At 34.2% G+C, this 16,592-nt stretch overlaps 1 protein-coding gene across 7 annotated transcripts in view; it reads left to right on the plus strand.

Annotated features, from left to right (window-relative positions):
• The first annotated feature begins 379 nt into the window (after positions 1–379).
• Positions 380–16,592, plus strand: part of WASHC3 (WASH complex subunit 3) — a 120,682-nt gene continuing 104,469 nt past the window's right edge. For 3 of the 7 annotated variants that reach the window (XR_013967230.1, XM_080810429.1, XM_080810427.1), the window contains exons 1-5: positions 397–530; positions 1,135–1,233; positions 10,143–10,208; positions 12,160–12,267; positions 15,717–15,827. Coding sequence is in view for 5 of the 7 variants with exons in the window: in XM_080810429.1 (XP_080666555.1) it covers positions 480–530; positions 1,135–1,233; positions 10,143–10,208; positions 12,160–12,267; positions 15,717–15,827 (435 nt within the window). In the remaining 2 variants the exon portion in view is untranslated. Of the gene's footprint in view, positions 531–1,134; positions 1,234–10,142; positions 10,209–12,159; positions 12,268–15,716; positions 15,828–16,592 lie in introns of all 7 variants that reach the window. The other 4 variants (XR_013967229.1, XM_080810430.1, XM_080810426.1 and 1 more) reach the window with 3 other exon arrangements.

Below are 16,592 nucleotides of genomic sequence, written 5' to 3' on the forward strand. Positions count from 1 at the left end.
GCATAAACCTCTCCCAGTGCAGCAAATTCAATCTTTGTACTCCCCACAGGACCTAGGAGAGTATCCAGCACTTAGGTTTTCAAAATGTGTATTTTTTTAATTAACGAATTACTTAGCTATTTATATATCAGAGTGGGGTAAGCAGGGATAACCTCAACCAGACTCAGTGTTTTCTTTTTTTGTTGTTGTTTTGCCCCCTTTTCATGACTTTACTGCTAAAACCGGAGCCTTGCGCCGCCCCGCGCCTCTGCGTCTGACGTCACAATCCGGATTTGAACTACCAATCCCAGAATGCCGTGTAAAGAGGCGGGTTCTACGGGAGCACCCGAGTGATTGGCGAGCGGAGGCGTTTCCTTCCGGTGGGAAGGGCGTCGGAGGCGGGGACAAGGGGGAGGTGTTTGAATATTATTACCGGGTTGGGCGGGCCCCGTCTGGGAGGGGTTTGTGCGTGAGCCGTGGGACCCCCGCCCGCTGAGGAGATGGATGAGGACGGGCTTCCTCTCATGGGGTCAGGCATAGACCTGACCAAGGTTTGTAAAAAACCGAGTTGATATTAGGCAACCTGGGAGGAGGTTGAGGAAGGGACGCTCGGTCCCCAGGGACACCCCGTCTCTCCATATCGAAGTCTGTCCCTGGTCCCGGGCCTCTCTGGTCCCGCTCTCGGGGGCGGGGAGGGGTAGAGTCCCACAGTTAGCCTTAAAGAGGGTTCCCTCTTGATCCGTCTAAGGGGGTGGTGTGCCTTTCACAGCCTTTGCTTCCCGTGTTCAGAGTCGCTCTACGCACGTTTTACACGATGGCGGCAGAGGCATGTTGCGACCTCTAATCCCACGTCTTTTATTTAGCCCCCAAGTTTTTTTGTGTTTATGTGTGTTGCCTTAACCTGCTAAAGTTCCCACTGGTGAATCCAAGGCCCTTTCTCAAACTTCGCAACTTCTGTCATCATCGGACACCCCATCCCCACAGTTTAGAAAAACAAGTTAGTGACTATTCATAGTACTTCCAGTAACTCCTATAACATAGGGACACATAGATAAATAGATAGATAGATGGATGTACATATATAAAATTGATGTCAAGGGGTTTGCACGGTGTACTTTGTCCTGTGAAAATCGTGTTTGTTTTTACATAACACAGGTGCCAGCTATTCAACAGAAAAGAACGGTGGCATTTCTAAACCAGTTTGTGGTGCACACTGTACAGTTCCTCAACCGCTTTTCTACAGTTTGTGAGGAGGTAGGTCTGGATACTGGCTTAATGAGTAGCCTAGAAATCATCTTGCCCTTTTAGAAGTGGCAAATGAGTAAAACAAAAATTACAGTCTATATATTCGTGTACTATCACCTCTTATCACCCAGTTATTGTGTTAACATACATTATATCCTCTCTGATTCTGTATCATCAATCTTGCATTCCACCTCTGCTGAATTAGTTTTTAGAGGCCTTTGTGAGATAGTTCACTAAGGCTTATGTGACTAAAGAGAATGAAAGGAATTCCAAGATTTCACAGTCAAAACCATTTCTTTACTTTGAAATTTTGTTTCTTTTACCCCAAAGTCTTACATTTCTAAGTACACATTGTTTTCAGTTTATATTAAAATTATTGGGGCGCCTAGGTGGTTCAGTTAGTTAAGTGTCTGCCTTTGGCTCAGATCATGATCCTGGGGATTGACCCCCACATTGGGCTCCCTGCTCAGTGGGGAGTCTGCTTCTCCCTTTGCCCCTTCTCCTGCTCGCTCTATCTCTCTCTTCCTCTCTAAGAAAGAAAGGAAGAAAAAGAAAGGGAGAGGAGGGAGAGAGGGAGATTGGGAGGAAGGAAGCGAGGAAGGAAGGAAGAGAAAGAAAGAACGTCTTTAAAAAAAAATTATTTAACATTCCTTGATCCAAAAGGTGGTTTGGGAAGTAGCCTGGAAACATAACTTTAGTATCAAATATCATTATAAAAATAATAAAAATACTTTTAGCAAATGACTACTTAAGGATTGGGTACCAGATTCAGGAACCCCTGTTTTGTTTTGTTTTGTTTTTTAACTTTATTTATTTACTTTACAGACAGAGATCACAAGTAGGCAGAGAGGCAGGCAGAGAGAGAGGAGGAAGCAGGCTCCCGGCGGAGCACAGAGCCCAATGCGGGACTCCATCCCAGGACCCAGGGATCATGACCTGAGCCGAAGGCAGAGGCTTTAACCCACTGAGCCACCCAGGCGCCCCTGTTTTGTTTTTTTCTTAAAAAGACAAAAAAGAGAAAAGGGAAGAAGTAGAATCATGGGTTGAAATTGGGTATAAGAAAGGAGGAAAAGGAATAAAATAAGATCATTCACAGGTGAATGAATAAAAACAGTATTTAATTCAGTCTTTTATTTATAAGGTATAGCTTCAGCAAGTAATTTTTGTTAGGTGTATTGTTATTAACAAAAATTGTATGGAGACAGGAAAACTATTTTTATTGTATAACATCCGTTATTTTTGTCCAATTCGCAGTTTCTAGTCCAAATCTCTTCTGCCTTCTCACTGAAACAAAAGAAAGTGAAATATGATACCATAATTGATAAAGTAAGGGACTCAGTTCATTATATTTCATCTAACAGGCCCAGAGGCTAAGTGCTTGCTTCCATGAGTTTTATCTTACCAACGCCTCTCTAAATGGGATGTAGAATTGACTGACTAAGGAGTGGTAAACCAAGGATTACTGGATTTAGTCCTTCAGTTTTTATATCAGGGTGGGTAGGGTAGAGAGAGTCAGTTCAAGGATTGTTAGCAGAAAAGAGCAAATACTCCATCTCCATACTCCTTATCACCAGGTTAAAAAAAAAAAAAAAAATTAAACAGTAACCAGCAAACACACCTATGAAAGCAGCCCCAGTAAGCTGCCCTGAGGCAGGGGTAGCCCCTCACCTTTGTGGTGCTTAATAATTTTCGCTGCTTGGGAAGTGAGTGCTATTTACTGAAGACTAGATCAAATATAACAATAATCCTTCCTTTTTTAATGCATTATCCAAGCCACATGATTCACTCTTTAACCCCCTTCTGTTTTTCTCTCAACTTTCCCTCAACTGTTTCGAATGTATCACTATTCCCTAGCTCTTCCTGAATCCTGGAGAAAAGTTTCTTGACCAAAAACCCATGAAGTTTTAAGGTAATTTATTGCCTTTTTATCCTTAATGAATGGTAGTCTAGGGTTGACCCTAACTCATTATTTACAATTCATATTTTAGCTGTTTGGATATTTATGTCAATTGTAGACTATTTGCTTGGTGTGATGACAATAGTATTTATTGTTTGCTTACTCTGTGCTAGGCTTTGTGCTAACTGTTCTGCATGTATTCAGTCATCACAGACCAGCCCTTTGAGAGAGGTCCAATTTTCTATTTTTTAGAAATACAGAAGTTGAAATGTAGAAAGATTTAAATTATTTGCTTAGTCCTTATTCAATCAACATATATTTGTGTGTATAGTCTTTATAGTTGTAGTCACTATTTTTACTTTCCCGCACTCACATACTCACACCTAATAACAGGAAAAACCAGAAAGGTTTCACTCTTCTCTTATATTGCACCTTCTGATCTGGGTGAGAGGCATGTTTACATCATTTTCAAATAAGAGGCTGTAATGAGCTATTTCAAAATTTATTTTTTAGATTTGTATTCTCTTCTTTGGTATGCCATGTCCATTTGGTGTCTTTTTTGATATGATAAATCCCAAGGATATAATATATGTATTCAAACGTCAAGTGTCATTTTTTTCTCTTTGAATTAAGATCAATGTGATTTTTCAAAGTGGGTTGTTGTTTGTTAATAGCACCTATTAGACTCATTGGTCCTTGTTTAGTTAAAGCCTTAAACAGGAGCCAAAATGACTATGTCTCCCTCAACAAAAAAGGAAACTCAGATGCTATTTTTTGGGGGGGGGTATAAAAGTCAATTTTTATTTAAGGTAAAAAAAGAAGTCACAATAAATTATAAACTGTAAAAACTGGTTCATGCCATAAACAACAAACTTAAGAGAATATCACTATTTATGAATCAACTTCTGATATACAGCTAATACATTTATCCCTACTTTTTTTTTTTTTGGTTCTATATTTTTTTGCTAGATTCTTTATAAGAGTAGTTTTTTTTTTTTTTTAATTTCTTTTCAGTGTAACAGAATTCATTGTTTATGCACCACACCTAGTGCTCCATGCAATACATGCCCTCCATAATATTCACCACCTGGCTCCCCCAACCTCCAACCCCCCCCCCTTCAAAACCCTCAGATTGTTTTTCATAGTCCATAGTCTCTCATGGTTCATCTCCCGTTCCAATTTCCCTCAACTCCCTCTCCTCTCCATCTCCCCATGTCCTCCATGTTATTTGTTATGCTCCACAAATAAGTGAAACCATATGATAATTGACTCTCTCTGCTTGACTTATTTCACTCAGCATAATCTCGTCCAGTCCCGTCCATGTTGCTACAAAAGTTGGGTATTCATCCTTTCTGATGGAGGCATAATACTCCATAGTGTATATGGACCACATCTTCCTTATCCATTCGTCTGTTGAAGGGCATCTTGGTTCTTTCCACAGTTTGGCGACCGTGGCCATTGCTGCTATAAACATTGGGGTACAGATGGCCCTTCTTTTCACTACATCTGTATCTTTGGGATTGGAAGTGAATTGGGGAAAAAGAAAAAACCTGGGTTTTTTTTGTTTTGTTTTGTTTTTTTGTTTTTCCCATAATTTGGTTTGAACCACACCCAAATTATAACAACTTCAGTCACAGCTAAACTCAACCTGGAAGTAAATTTGAAGCAAATGGTTAGGGCTCTTTCTTCATCACTAATACTGGTTTTAGAGTTCTCTAATAAAAAGAAAAATGAAGAATTTAACTTTTTAAAAAAATACCAGGGTACTTTGTAACTCTTCTGATGACTGGAACCAGGGTAAGAAGAAAGGTTGGAAGACAGAGAAAGGAAAGTAGTTGAATCAGACCCAAGTTACAAAGTTCTTCCTTCACAAATCCCCAGTTAGCATTTCTATTCTGGCCCTAATCAGAAAAATCTTATGGTGTTACATCGGGTCTGCAAATTTAAAACGGAATGGAATGAGGAGTGCAATGCAAGTTCTATACATATCGCAGATAAAACTGAGCAGAAATTTAACCTTATAATGAATTTTGAAGTGAAAGGTATTCTATAAACAGGGCAATCACTTGTGTTATTTTGACTCTGACTTGTAACCCTAGAATATGGAGTTTTTAATCATTTTTTAAATATTCCAAACTATTTCTTTTTTCTAAATTCTTTAAGAATAGGAAAAATTACTGAGAATACTCATATAATCTAAAAAATTTTATCGTGCTTATCATCTGCATCCAGTTTTTAAGCACACCATTGGACTTAACCTTCAGCCAAATAATCTTGCTTAAAACTATATTTACTGCTACAACTTTTATAACTGCTTTTACAGCCTTAACAACTGCTGGGCTTAAGTGTCAGATGAAGCTTAATAAAACCATCGATTGCATCCCTTTCTGGCTTATAAGACATATTCAACCCAGTGTGATATACCAAGGTATCCATTGTTTTAAAATGTTTCTCTTTTAGAGAATTGGATGTACAATCTGGGTATTTTACAAACCTGAAAAGCCACAGTATTTTATTTTTGTTTCCATGTTCAACTATTAATTCCATATTTCTTCCTTTCATTTTCTTTTTCACTTTAATAACTGCTGTCGGCTTGGGTCATATTCTCCAGGTTGTGAGATCCAGCTCCTTGCTCCACCCAGAGTCTGAGTTTCTCTCCTTTTGTCCCTCCTATAACACATGCTCTCTCTCTTTCTCTCTCAAATAAATAAAAAAATTAAATCTTGAAGAAAAAAAAAGAAAAGCAGTGGTTCTTAATTTTGCCATGGACCCTTTGGTAGTCCAGTGAAGTGAAATTAATATTTTTAAATGTGTAAAATAAAATGTGAGGGATTACAAAAGATACTAATTACATACTTTAAGGACCTCAAAATTGTGATACAGTAATATGTCCTATATTAGAGTATTAAATTAAAGAATCCAGATTAACATATTTAACGTGTTTAATATTTTAGACTCAAAATCCAGCCTTAGAAAAGTTGGATAATACCTTTATGGATAATAAAATAATATGATGTATCCACAACAAAAATCTTCCCTAGCCAGGAGGAAAAGCCTTTTGTTGATCTGATTTTGAGAAAATCAATTATATCCTGGTTGTAAACTTGGGGTATATGAACTTGGATAGGGAAAAAAACCTCTATATTTATTTTTATTTACCTCTAATTTCAGTTTTATACTTTCTTTCTTTGTTTTTTAAAGGTTTTATTTATTTATTTGACAGAGATCACAAGTAGGCAGAGAGAGAAGGGGGAAGCAGGCTCCCTGCTGAGCAGAGAGCCCGATGTGGCACTTGATCCCAGGGGATCATGACCTGAGCCGAAGGCAGAGGCTTTAACCACTGAGCCACCTAGGCGCCCCTCACATTTTCTTTAAATTTAGTCAACAAAGGGGCGCCTGGGTGGCTCAAATAAGGGTCTAACTCTTGGTTTACACTCAGGTCGTGACCTCCAAAGTGGTGGGATCCAGCCCCATGTTGGGCTACGCACTCAGCATGGAGTCTGCTTGAGATTCTCTTTCCCTTTCCCTCTGTCCCTGCCCCCACTCACATGCTATTAATTAATTAATTAATTAAAATCTTTTAAAAGTATTTAGTCAACAAAAATTACAGGAGAGACTCTTGCCAACAGAAATCATAAATCTTTTTATATTAAATTAGTAACTTCCTTGTATTTCACTATTATAGTTATTATTAGATTAGATATCAAAGATATTGAAATAAATTATTATAAATTAAAATATACTGATTTTAGATCAGTGTTAATGTCTTGCATGAATAAATCTTTCATGTAATCTTGTTTTATTTAGAAAAGTCATTTTATTTTGGTTAGGTTTTGATAATCATAGGTGAGAATGGGTAAAGTGAGTGTCAAAGCAAAAGGGTGATATACTAAAAAAATCTGTTTCCAAAAAAACCAGGAATTACTGCTCTAGAAAGTATAACCTTTTTTTCCAAGCCTCTTTAGTCTTCCTTATGAGCAAGTAGTTTTCCAAATAAATATTTTCATCATTATTTGCTTATTTACCAAGTCTTGTATTAAAATCCTTAACCTATCCTGTATGAGTATTTGAGTATCCATTTAAGGACAAATTAGTTTTATCATCTAACCTTGAAAATTTTTTTAAATACTTTCAGATAAACAGCATCTATTTTAGGAAATTATATCAGAATAATTTGATTCCTTTTTTTTACACAGTAGCATATTAGTCTTTGGGAGAACTGGATTGATGACTTATTAGCTTTCATTAACAAAAATTCTATTTATGCATTGCCTGGGAATTTTCCATCTTGGTGTTTTTTAAATTATGTTTTGAGGTTTTTTTGTTTTGTTTTTGATTTTGGGGTTTGGGGTTTTTTTTGTTTTTTTTTTTTTAGTTAATAAACTTCTTTGGAAAAGTTTGCACTGAGTATTGTACATAAACAATGAATATTGGAACACTGCATCAAAAACTAATGATGTATTTTATGGTGATTAACATAACACAATAAAAAGCTAAAAAAATTAAAATTAAAATTAAAAAAAATAGTTTGAGGTTCACAGCAAAACTAAGCAGAAAGTGTTGAGTTCCGCATGTACTCCTTGCATCCCTGAGTTCACAGAGCACAGCCTCCCCTATCAACATCCCTCACCAGTGTGGTACATTTGTTACAATCTATATTAACACGTTGTCATCACCCAGAGTCTATGGCATCATGTTTTAACAAGGTATAATTCTTTCAAACAGTTTAAATTCTTTCAAAAATAGTATCTGGAGTTGGAACGTTTGAGATCAGATTATTTTACTTGTATAAAAACTCAGTTTTCTCTCTTTAAAATTGGCATGATAACAGTTCCTGCTTTATACATTTGGTGTGAGATTTCAAATGATATGTTGCATACACAGTGTAGCATAGTAAAGTAAATGCTCAGATGTTTATAATAATGGTGATTATTGCTTAAAAGTACACTTACTTATATAGGAGCACCTGTGTGGCTGTCATTTAAGCATCTGATTCTTGATTTTGGCTGGGGTCATGATCTCAGGGTCGTGCTTTGGGCTCCTTGCTGAGTGTGGAGCCTGCTTAAGGTTCTCTCTCCCTCTCCCTTTGTCACTCCCCTTTCACCCCCTTCAAGAACACCTACTCTCTAAATAAATAAATAAAAGTACATTTATATAAATATATCTAAACAAAAATTAATTTTAATTCATATTTTTCTGTGTTTATTTTAATCCAACCAATACAAGTAGTTTTAGATAAGCTAGAAATTATCTCATTTTACAAATTAACTTATTGTAGGATTTCTGCAATTATTAAGCTTCTCTTATGAATTAAAAAACTGGTGAAATTTGCAAAAATTTAATTTCCATGATTTCCAAGAAAACACTTGTAATTTGGAGAGGAATTCATTCATATGATGATTTATAAACCTGTATTTATGTTTACATTAAAGCCTTATGTGAGCAAATGCTAGAGCTCAAAGTTAAACTTAGCCTTGAGTGCCATTTAAGTCTAGATGTTAGGGGGCCTGGGTGGCACATTTGGTTGAACCTCTGACTTTTGGTTTTGACTCAGGTTGTGATCTCAGGGTCATGAGATCCAGACCCAAGTTGGGCTCTGCACTGGGCACAGATTCTGCCCGAGATTCTCTCCTCCTTCCCTGCCCCTCCCACTGTGCTCTCTCTCTCTCTCTTTATCTCTCTAAAATAAATAAATAAAACTTTTTTTTTTTAAACTAGATTCTAATGTTTTATTTCTTAATTATAGCTTTGTAGATACCAGGGTGCTCATCTTAAAAGCTCTAACTCCACTGTGGCTGCCTTCAGTTTTTTTCCCCTCTAAATGTGGGCAAATGACCATTTCTTTTTTTTTTTTTTCTTTTCTTCTTTTTTTCTTTTTTTCTTTTTTTTTTAAGATTTTATTTATTTAGTTGAGTGAGAGCAGGAGAGGGGAGAAGGTCAGAGGGAGAAGCAGACTCCCCATGGAGCTGGGAGCTGGATGTGGGACTCGATCCTGGGACCCCGGGACCGTAACCTGAGCCCAAGGCAGTTGCTTAACCAGCTGAGCCACCCAGGCACCCTCAAATGACCATTTCTTGGGGGTGTTAAAATTCTGCTTAGGAGTTAGTCAGGATCTTGAAAATACCCCAGAAAGCAGTCAGAGTGCCACACATCTGCCAACTGGTAAATATGCCAACTGCTCTTGGACTGTATTACAGAGTATAATAATGTTTAGGATTAGAATGTTTTAAGTAAATGCTCTTATGGATCATATTTTATGATGTTACTTTTATTTGTGTGGCTGTAAATAGTACACACACATATGGGTAATTTAATTGTACAGAATAACTAGAGCAAGGTAAGCTTTTGGTTCTGTTTTATCTTGGATTTTGATGGTAGGTTGATTCCTTTTGCTTTTTAGTACTCTGATTTTTTTCTCTTTGTTTTATTTCTTTCCAGCCTGACCTGACTCATCTTCTAATTTCATCTTCTTTAATTTTCAAACTTAAAAAATTTAAATTTGGGACTAATTATGTATACTAATTGCAAAACTTGTTTAAATAACTTAAAAAGATGGATCTTGTTCCAGGCTGTGTTGAGCTAATTTTTATTCTTGTTTTCTATGAAGAATTCCTTCATTCATCAACAAACAGTTATTAGACCCCTATTAAGTTTTAGGTACTGTTCTGGGCATGGGGTCTATAACAGTGAACAAAAATCTCTGTTCTGGAAGAAGTTTACATTCTGGTCCCGGTGACTGATTATGGCTCTCATAATGACTTTGTTAAGGCTGATAAGGTAATTTTTGCTTATCTGTTAATACAGTTTTTATAAAGTAGCCATGAAACATGTTAATGAAGATAACAGAATCCTTGAGCTCCCTTTCCTACTCATGTAAATAAGAGAATGCTGTGTTAGAAAATGACTAATACTTAAACCATAGGGTTTTTTTTTTAATTATTTTCAAATCTGCCCTTTGTTATCCTGTTAAGAGTTCATTTCAGTCAGACTTTATTCTTATGTTCAAATCTTTCTTTTCCAGAAACTGGCAGACCTTTCTCTTCGTATCCAGCAAATTGAAACAACTCTCAATATTTTGGATGCAAAGGTTTGTATTTCTGAATAATTTATAGTATAAACTTTGCTCCGCATATACCACTTTCTCAGTCATACTTAACTTTAATTGCATTTTGGAATGAATTCAGTTTAGCTCCTGCATCCATGAGGTGGTGTAGTGTTTTTTTGTTTGTTTGTAATTCATTATAATTACAAAGAAAATGATACTCATTATGAACTGTTAACTGAGTTTGTTTAAATGTACACATGAATTGAAATTTCTTTCATTTTTCTAGTCAAAAGCATGTGAGTAACATGTTAGCAAATCGGGGTATTCTGTAGTTCACTTCATTTGATGGAAAATTCACAATTATAGTAATCATTTGATAACACAGTAAAAATTACATAAAACTTCAGATTTTGCTCCAGAACAAAATTTGGAGAAAATACCAGCTATTTTCTATTTGCAAATATATTGAATGCTAATGAAGAGTACCAATTTTGATGTCAGAAATTACATAATATAACTAGCAAAAATAAAAAAGAGTTTTGATTTTAAAGCTAATGGTTCAGTGTTTTCCCTGATTATAAGATAATAATTAGTATAATTATATAATAGTATACTTTTGTAACTTTGTTCTTTTATAAAAAATTAATCTGAAAAATACATATTGGATATTTATGGGAAAGTAAAATGGCTAAAGCTTTAGCATAAGGATCAGAATGTCTAGTTTGTGCTTTCTATATCTTGTGGACTTCAGCCACTACATTTCTCTCAAAACATTTCTGTAGCTTGGAAATTTAGGATACCTGGCCTTGATCATGTTGAACATATTCTCCTAGCAGCCATACCTACTTGAAACTATTTAGGCCAGGGGCACTGTGCTAAGTACTGTCATCAGTCAGCAGTTCTCAATGAATATTGCTGCTTCAGATCTTATTACCATTGTTTTTTTTCTCTTCATTATTCTTCATTATGAGTATGTGCCTTATTTTAATGTTTGGGGAATTCTTGAGTTAGAGTCCATAGTCACAAGTTAAGATACTGTATGGACAAATTAGCCTTAATTATTTCCATGGCCATAAAATTAATCCCTAAAGTTAGCCAAACATCTGACAAATGTCTATCACTGATATCAGAATGAAATCAGAAAAGAGAGTTTGCTTGGATCTTGCAAATCCAACCTGAAATACATAACCACTTGACAGCATGCCCATCTTTTGTCTATGAAAAAATAACATATTTTAGTAACATTTAGTGGTAAATGTTTAAAGAAAGAAAAAAATAATGAGCTGTGTCAGACATTAAAATGTGATGACAGAAATTATGTCAGTTCCCAGACAATTCAAACCTAAAATGTGCTGCAAAGGACTTTTTTTCTACAAAATATGTTTAATAAAAATTTTTTTACAACTTTGTGAGTTGTAAAAAAATTTATCCCCACTTATCCCCACTTTCCAGGGGAGAAAATTGATATTAAGGAGACTTACAGACAGTCAGATAGCTTGTGACTTAACCTTAGACAATCTGACTCCAAAGCCCATGCTTTTATTTCTTATACTAGGAGTCCTTATATTTTTTAAAATAATTCCTAGGGAAAGAATGGTTATAAGTGAAGTTAGATTTATGAGAAATTATTTGAAAATATTTTATTTGTGAATACCTTTCACTTTTAAGTAGTTTATGGCATGGGGAATTTCAGACACCAAAGATGAGATTTTATATACCCTATTTCTATAGGCTTAAAAACTTAAGATAGCTATCAAAAACACACACACTTAGAAACTTAGAGCTAATATTAACTAAGCATCTAATATAAATAATATAATATAAAATTATATAAATATATAAATATAATAAAATATTTACTCATAATGAAGAATAAATATTCTAAATATTTATGTTTTATATTATAAAATAATATAAATATATAAAGTAATATAAATATAAACTAAGCAGCTAATATTATCTTCAAATGCCAACACTAATTTTCTTTTCTCAGTTGTCATCTATCCCAGGCCTAGATGATGTGACATTTGAAATATCACCTGTAAGTGTCACTGGTGTAACAAAAGAATCACATTCTGAAACCACTTCAGAGAAATCACAAGTAAGTATTTAAGTTCCAGGAAGCATGAGCAGGTCTTCTTGGTTAAACCAGACAAACCTAGCAGCAGGTTTGAAGGAAGTTAAATAAAGATGTAAAACTTTGAATAGTAACATTTTAAAACCTTGAAATAGAAAAGGAAGTTTGAAAAAAGTTAACTGTTTTATGGTTATTTTGAAGAACTCCCTGAAGTTAATATTGTCTTTGCCTGTAAAAGAGAAACTATAAATAGGACTAAGAGAAATCTTGAACATAACAGTGCGCTTCAAGTTCACTATGGACATTTTTCGTACCTTTTTATAAGGACACTTTTAAAATGTCTTATTATAAAGACCTTCAAACACACACAAAAGTAGAATATTACAATGAATAACTAAATGTCCATTACCCAGATTCTCTGGTAAAAATTTTCCTACATTTGCTTCATCTATTTTTTTTTTATCACTTGCTAAAGTGAATCTCAGGCATCATAGCATTTCACTGCTGTGTAATTCCTTGAGCATCTCTGAAAAGTTCGGGCATTTTCCTGTATAACCACAATGCTTTTATCCTACACAATATAATTAACAATAATTCCCAAGTGTCATCTAACCCCTTGTTACTCAAAGATTACTCCGGGTACCAGCAGCGTGGGCATCACCTGGGGGCCTTGTCAGAAACAAAGAACCTCAGGCTCCATCCCAGACCTACTGAATCACAATCTATATTCTCATAAGATCATTGGGTGACTCATAGGCTCTTAAAATTTGAGAGATACTGATCTAGAAATATCAAGATCTAAAAAGTGTGGTTTTGGAGTTGATTTATTCAAATCAGCATGCTGGTAAGGGCCACACTTTATATTTGGATCTTATGTCTTAATGTTCATTTATGCCCTGCAATCATTTAAATATTATATTACTTTTTATTTCAACAAATAAAAATTCTTATTGTTGCAGAATAGATAGTCTCTAGTGTATCTCAGTGAGGTATTAAAATTCAAAATAAAATAATCACTAAGATAGTGGTCTATCTAGTCAAACTGAACAAATTGACTTCTTAGCTATGAGATTCTGCGTTTGTACCTGGAGATTCTTTTCACAGGATATTTTCTAGGTTATGATTATGTTGGCTGTGACGATAATGACTAACATGCAGAGGGTGCTTAACTGTTTACCTCTGAAGCAATTCTTCTAAGTGCTTTTCAGAAATTAACTCATTTAATTATCACAACAGCCCTATGAAGTAAATACGATATTATCACGCTACTTCACTGATGTATGAAATGATATACATAGAGGTTGAGTTACTTACCGAAGGTCAAAAGAACAAGTGTAAGAGCTGGAATTTTAACCCAGGCAATCCAGTGCCAAGAGTCCTAGCTCTCACCTACTGTGCTACACTGTCTCCAGCACCTATGTTGAATTCATTAAATATATTGAACACACATGGTACGAGGCCATGGGAGGAGCCATAAATTTAGTTATATGTTTTGAGGGAATAAAATAAATGACCATTTACTTAACAATTAGATATTAGAAAATTTAACATCCATTTAATTAATATAGCAAATTGTATTATCATGACCACTGAAACATGTATAATATACAAGAAAAAAATCCAGGTGTTTTAGAGAGGTTTAACCTCACAAGGTCCTTTTAATTAAATATGGACCATGCTTTTTCTAAAACAGGCATGTATAAAAATATTAGGAAAATGTTTTCACTCTACCTTGTAGTTATCCTTTGGTGGATATTAGCCATCATATGTTTAAGTGGTGGTATCTGTCTAATTTTTAATATTAATTTTTTCAGGTGTTATTATGAATGCTATCTATAATATGTATTTTAAAACTTATGCAGTTGTGTTGGTCCTACTTATTTAAGGTCTCAAAAAATTGATTATAAGTAATCATAGCTAAATTTTCTAAAATTCAGAATAATCTGGTATATTTTTTTAATTTTATTTAAAAAATATATATTAATTCATTTGGACAATTTATGAAGATCTATTGACTTCCTGGGTTTAAAAAATTGTGGTCAAGTTGTATGTTGAGTAGCTTAATAAAATACCTGTTCAACATGTTAATATTCAAATTAACTTCTGATTTCTTCTCCATTGTTATTGTTCTTTTTTATGTAAAATATTTTGAGATGGACTTAAGTACTACTTAACACAGAATTTCCACGGGCATTACAAACTCACTCATCTGATAAAGGATAATCATGTACTTTTTTAATCACTCATTCATTTCAGTCTCTAATCTATATGAGTCAAAGACCCAAGTCTTGGATTCTGCATACTGATTTTTCTGCAACTTTAATTTCATGGTTCAGATCTTATCATTACTCACGATAGAACATCCAATTGTGCAGATTGAGATTAAGAATAAAATGAAGGACAGTTGAGAGATATGATAGAGGATTTAACGGGTCATTCAAATAGCAAAGGTGTAAGAGCTGACATAATTAAACCTTGTTGAGATCTTGGTTATTAGGCAAAGTTAAGGCTGAGTTTTGAAATTCGTTGATCCTATGTGTAATTAATTCTCATTTGTTTATTGTACTATTGTATGAGTTTATTGTCCATAATTTTTTTTAAAAAACATACTTGGGTCTTGTTTGAATTTTTTATTTAATTAAATGTTTTGGATTTTTTGTATTCATGTATTTTAAAGATGAATTTTATATATATATGTATAAATATGTATATATACACACATACACACATACACACATGCTCAGTTTTGTATACTTAGTGTTATATAATGGGAGAAACATTTATTCATTTAACACAGTACTATGCAAAGTGAGAACTGCCTATATGATAAAAGCATTTTTATCTAAAAAGACCATTCCCCAGTATTCTTTATTGTAAGTGAATTAACATTCATAGTTCCATCAGTAGCTGAAAGATACAAAACTAGATAATTTTGTTTGGAAAAATGGGCTTCTCTTCCACAGCTTCTCCATGCAGTGCTTTCTAAGATGATAGAATAGCCATATAAACTTAGAGTAAAATTATGTAATAAATGAGGAATTCAATTGTATAGATGGTAGTTACCTAGAAAATCAATTTGCTATCTGCTAGAGTTGAACCATTGGCAAATCAGATAGTTTCGTTAGCTTTATTAAAATAATATGTCCATCTATAATTCATGTTTTATATTGGCACTCTGGGGACAACTAAAGTAGAATTCTAGTATTTTTTAATGCCATGAATATATTTGCATTTTTTAAGGAATAATATAAGTTGATATTAAATGGAACTTCCTCTGAAATCATATTTAAGTATTTGTAAATATTTGGAAACATATATCCCATAATTAAATTATTGGTATTTAAATTTAGAAATAAGATTTTTTTTCTGATATTGATTGCTTTAGAATTATAAAAAGATACACCCCTTTTTAAGTAACATAATGGACCCCTTCTATGAATTGTCTAAAGATTTACACCCAATACTCTCTACAGCAGAACAGTTTACAAGACTCTGGACCACAGGAAAGTGAAGTAACACCAGAAAATATCTTAACTGTAGCCAAGGATCCAAGATATGCCAGATATCTCAAAATGGTTCAAGTGGTAAGCTGATTTGGTCTGTCTTCTCTGTCTAGCAGCCTCATTTGAAATTCTTAACCCTAGAGGTTTCATTGTTATTTTTCCTATCTGAGAAAACCACTAAACTGAGTGACCAAGTTTTCTACTCTCTTACTTCTTTCCTATGTTTAATTAATACCCTGATAAAAAGTAAACAGATAAAAAGTAATACCCTGATAAAAAACTAGATCCTTCTAGTTAAAATTGAGTCATACTTCAAATTAACCTAGTTTAATAAAATTTATGTAAAGTTTTTTGCTTTGCATAAAATTATCAGCAAATCTGAGACGTATCAGAGGAATGAAAGTGGACTGTTTCTTAAATCATATGACTTTAACTTAATTCCTACATGCTAGTACAGATAATGGGTTTTGTGTATGTTTATTCTGAATTTCATCTCTCAGTGGTTTGGTCATAGAAGAGAGTTCAAGTCTCTTAGCCATTTAAGGTAGATCTTTTAGTATTATATGACTTCAGAATTCATTTTTTTTTCTGAGATATCATTACATGTTCTGATACCAAAAGTATCTACAATTGCCTGTAACAGCAGAAGCTAATTTCAGTAGAAAGTCCTATTGCAGAGGTTGAAGGAGCTAGCTCTTCATCATTTTTTGGTTAATTAAAAAAATAATGTATTTTTCAAATTCTGTCAAGCAAAAGAAGTACCGATATTAAAGAAGAGGCAGTTTTGTTTTGCTGTCCATGACATTATTTATCACCCAATAATTTAAAAACAAATAGTGTCTGGCA

This window comes from Martes martes (assembly GCF_963455335.1).
Source record: "Martes martes genome assembly, chromosome: 8".
Lineage (NCBI taxonomy): Eukaryota > Metazoa > Chordata > Mammalia > Carnivora > Mustelidae > Martes > Martes martes.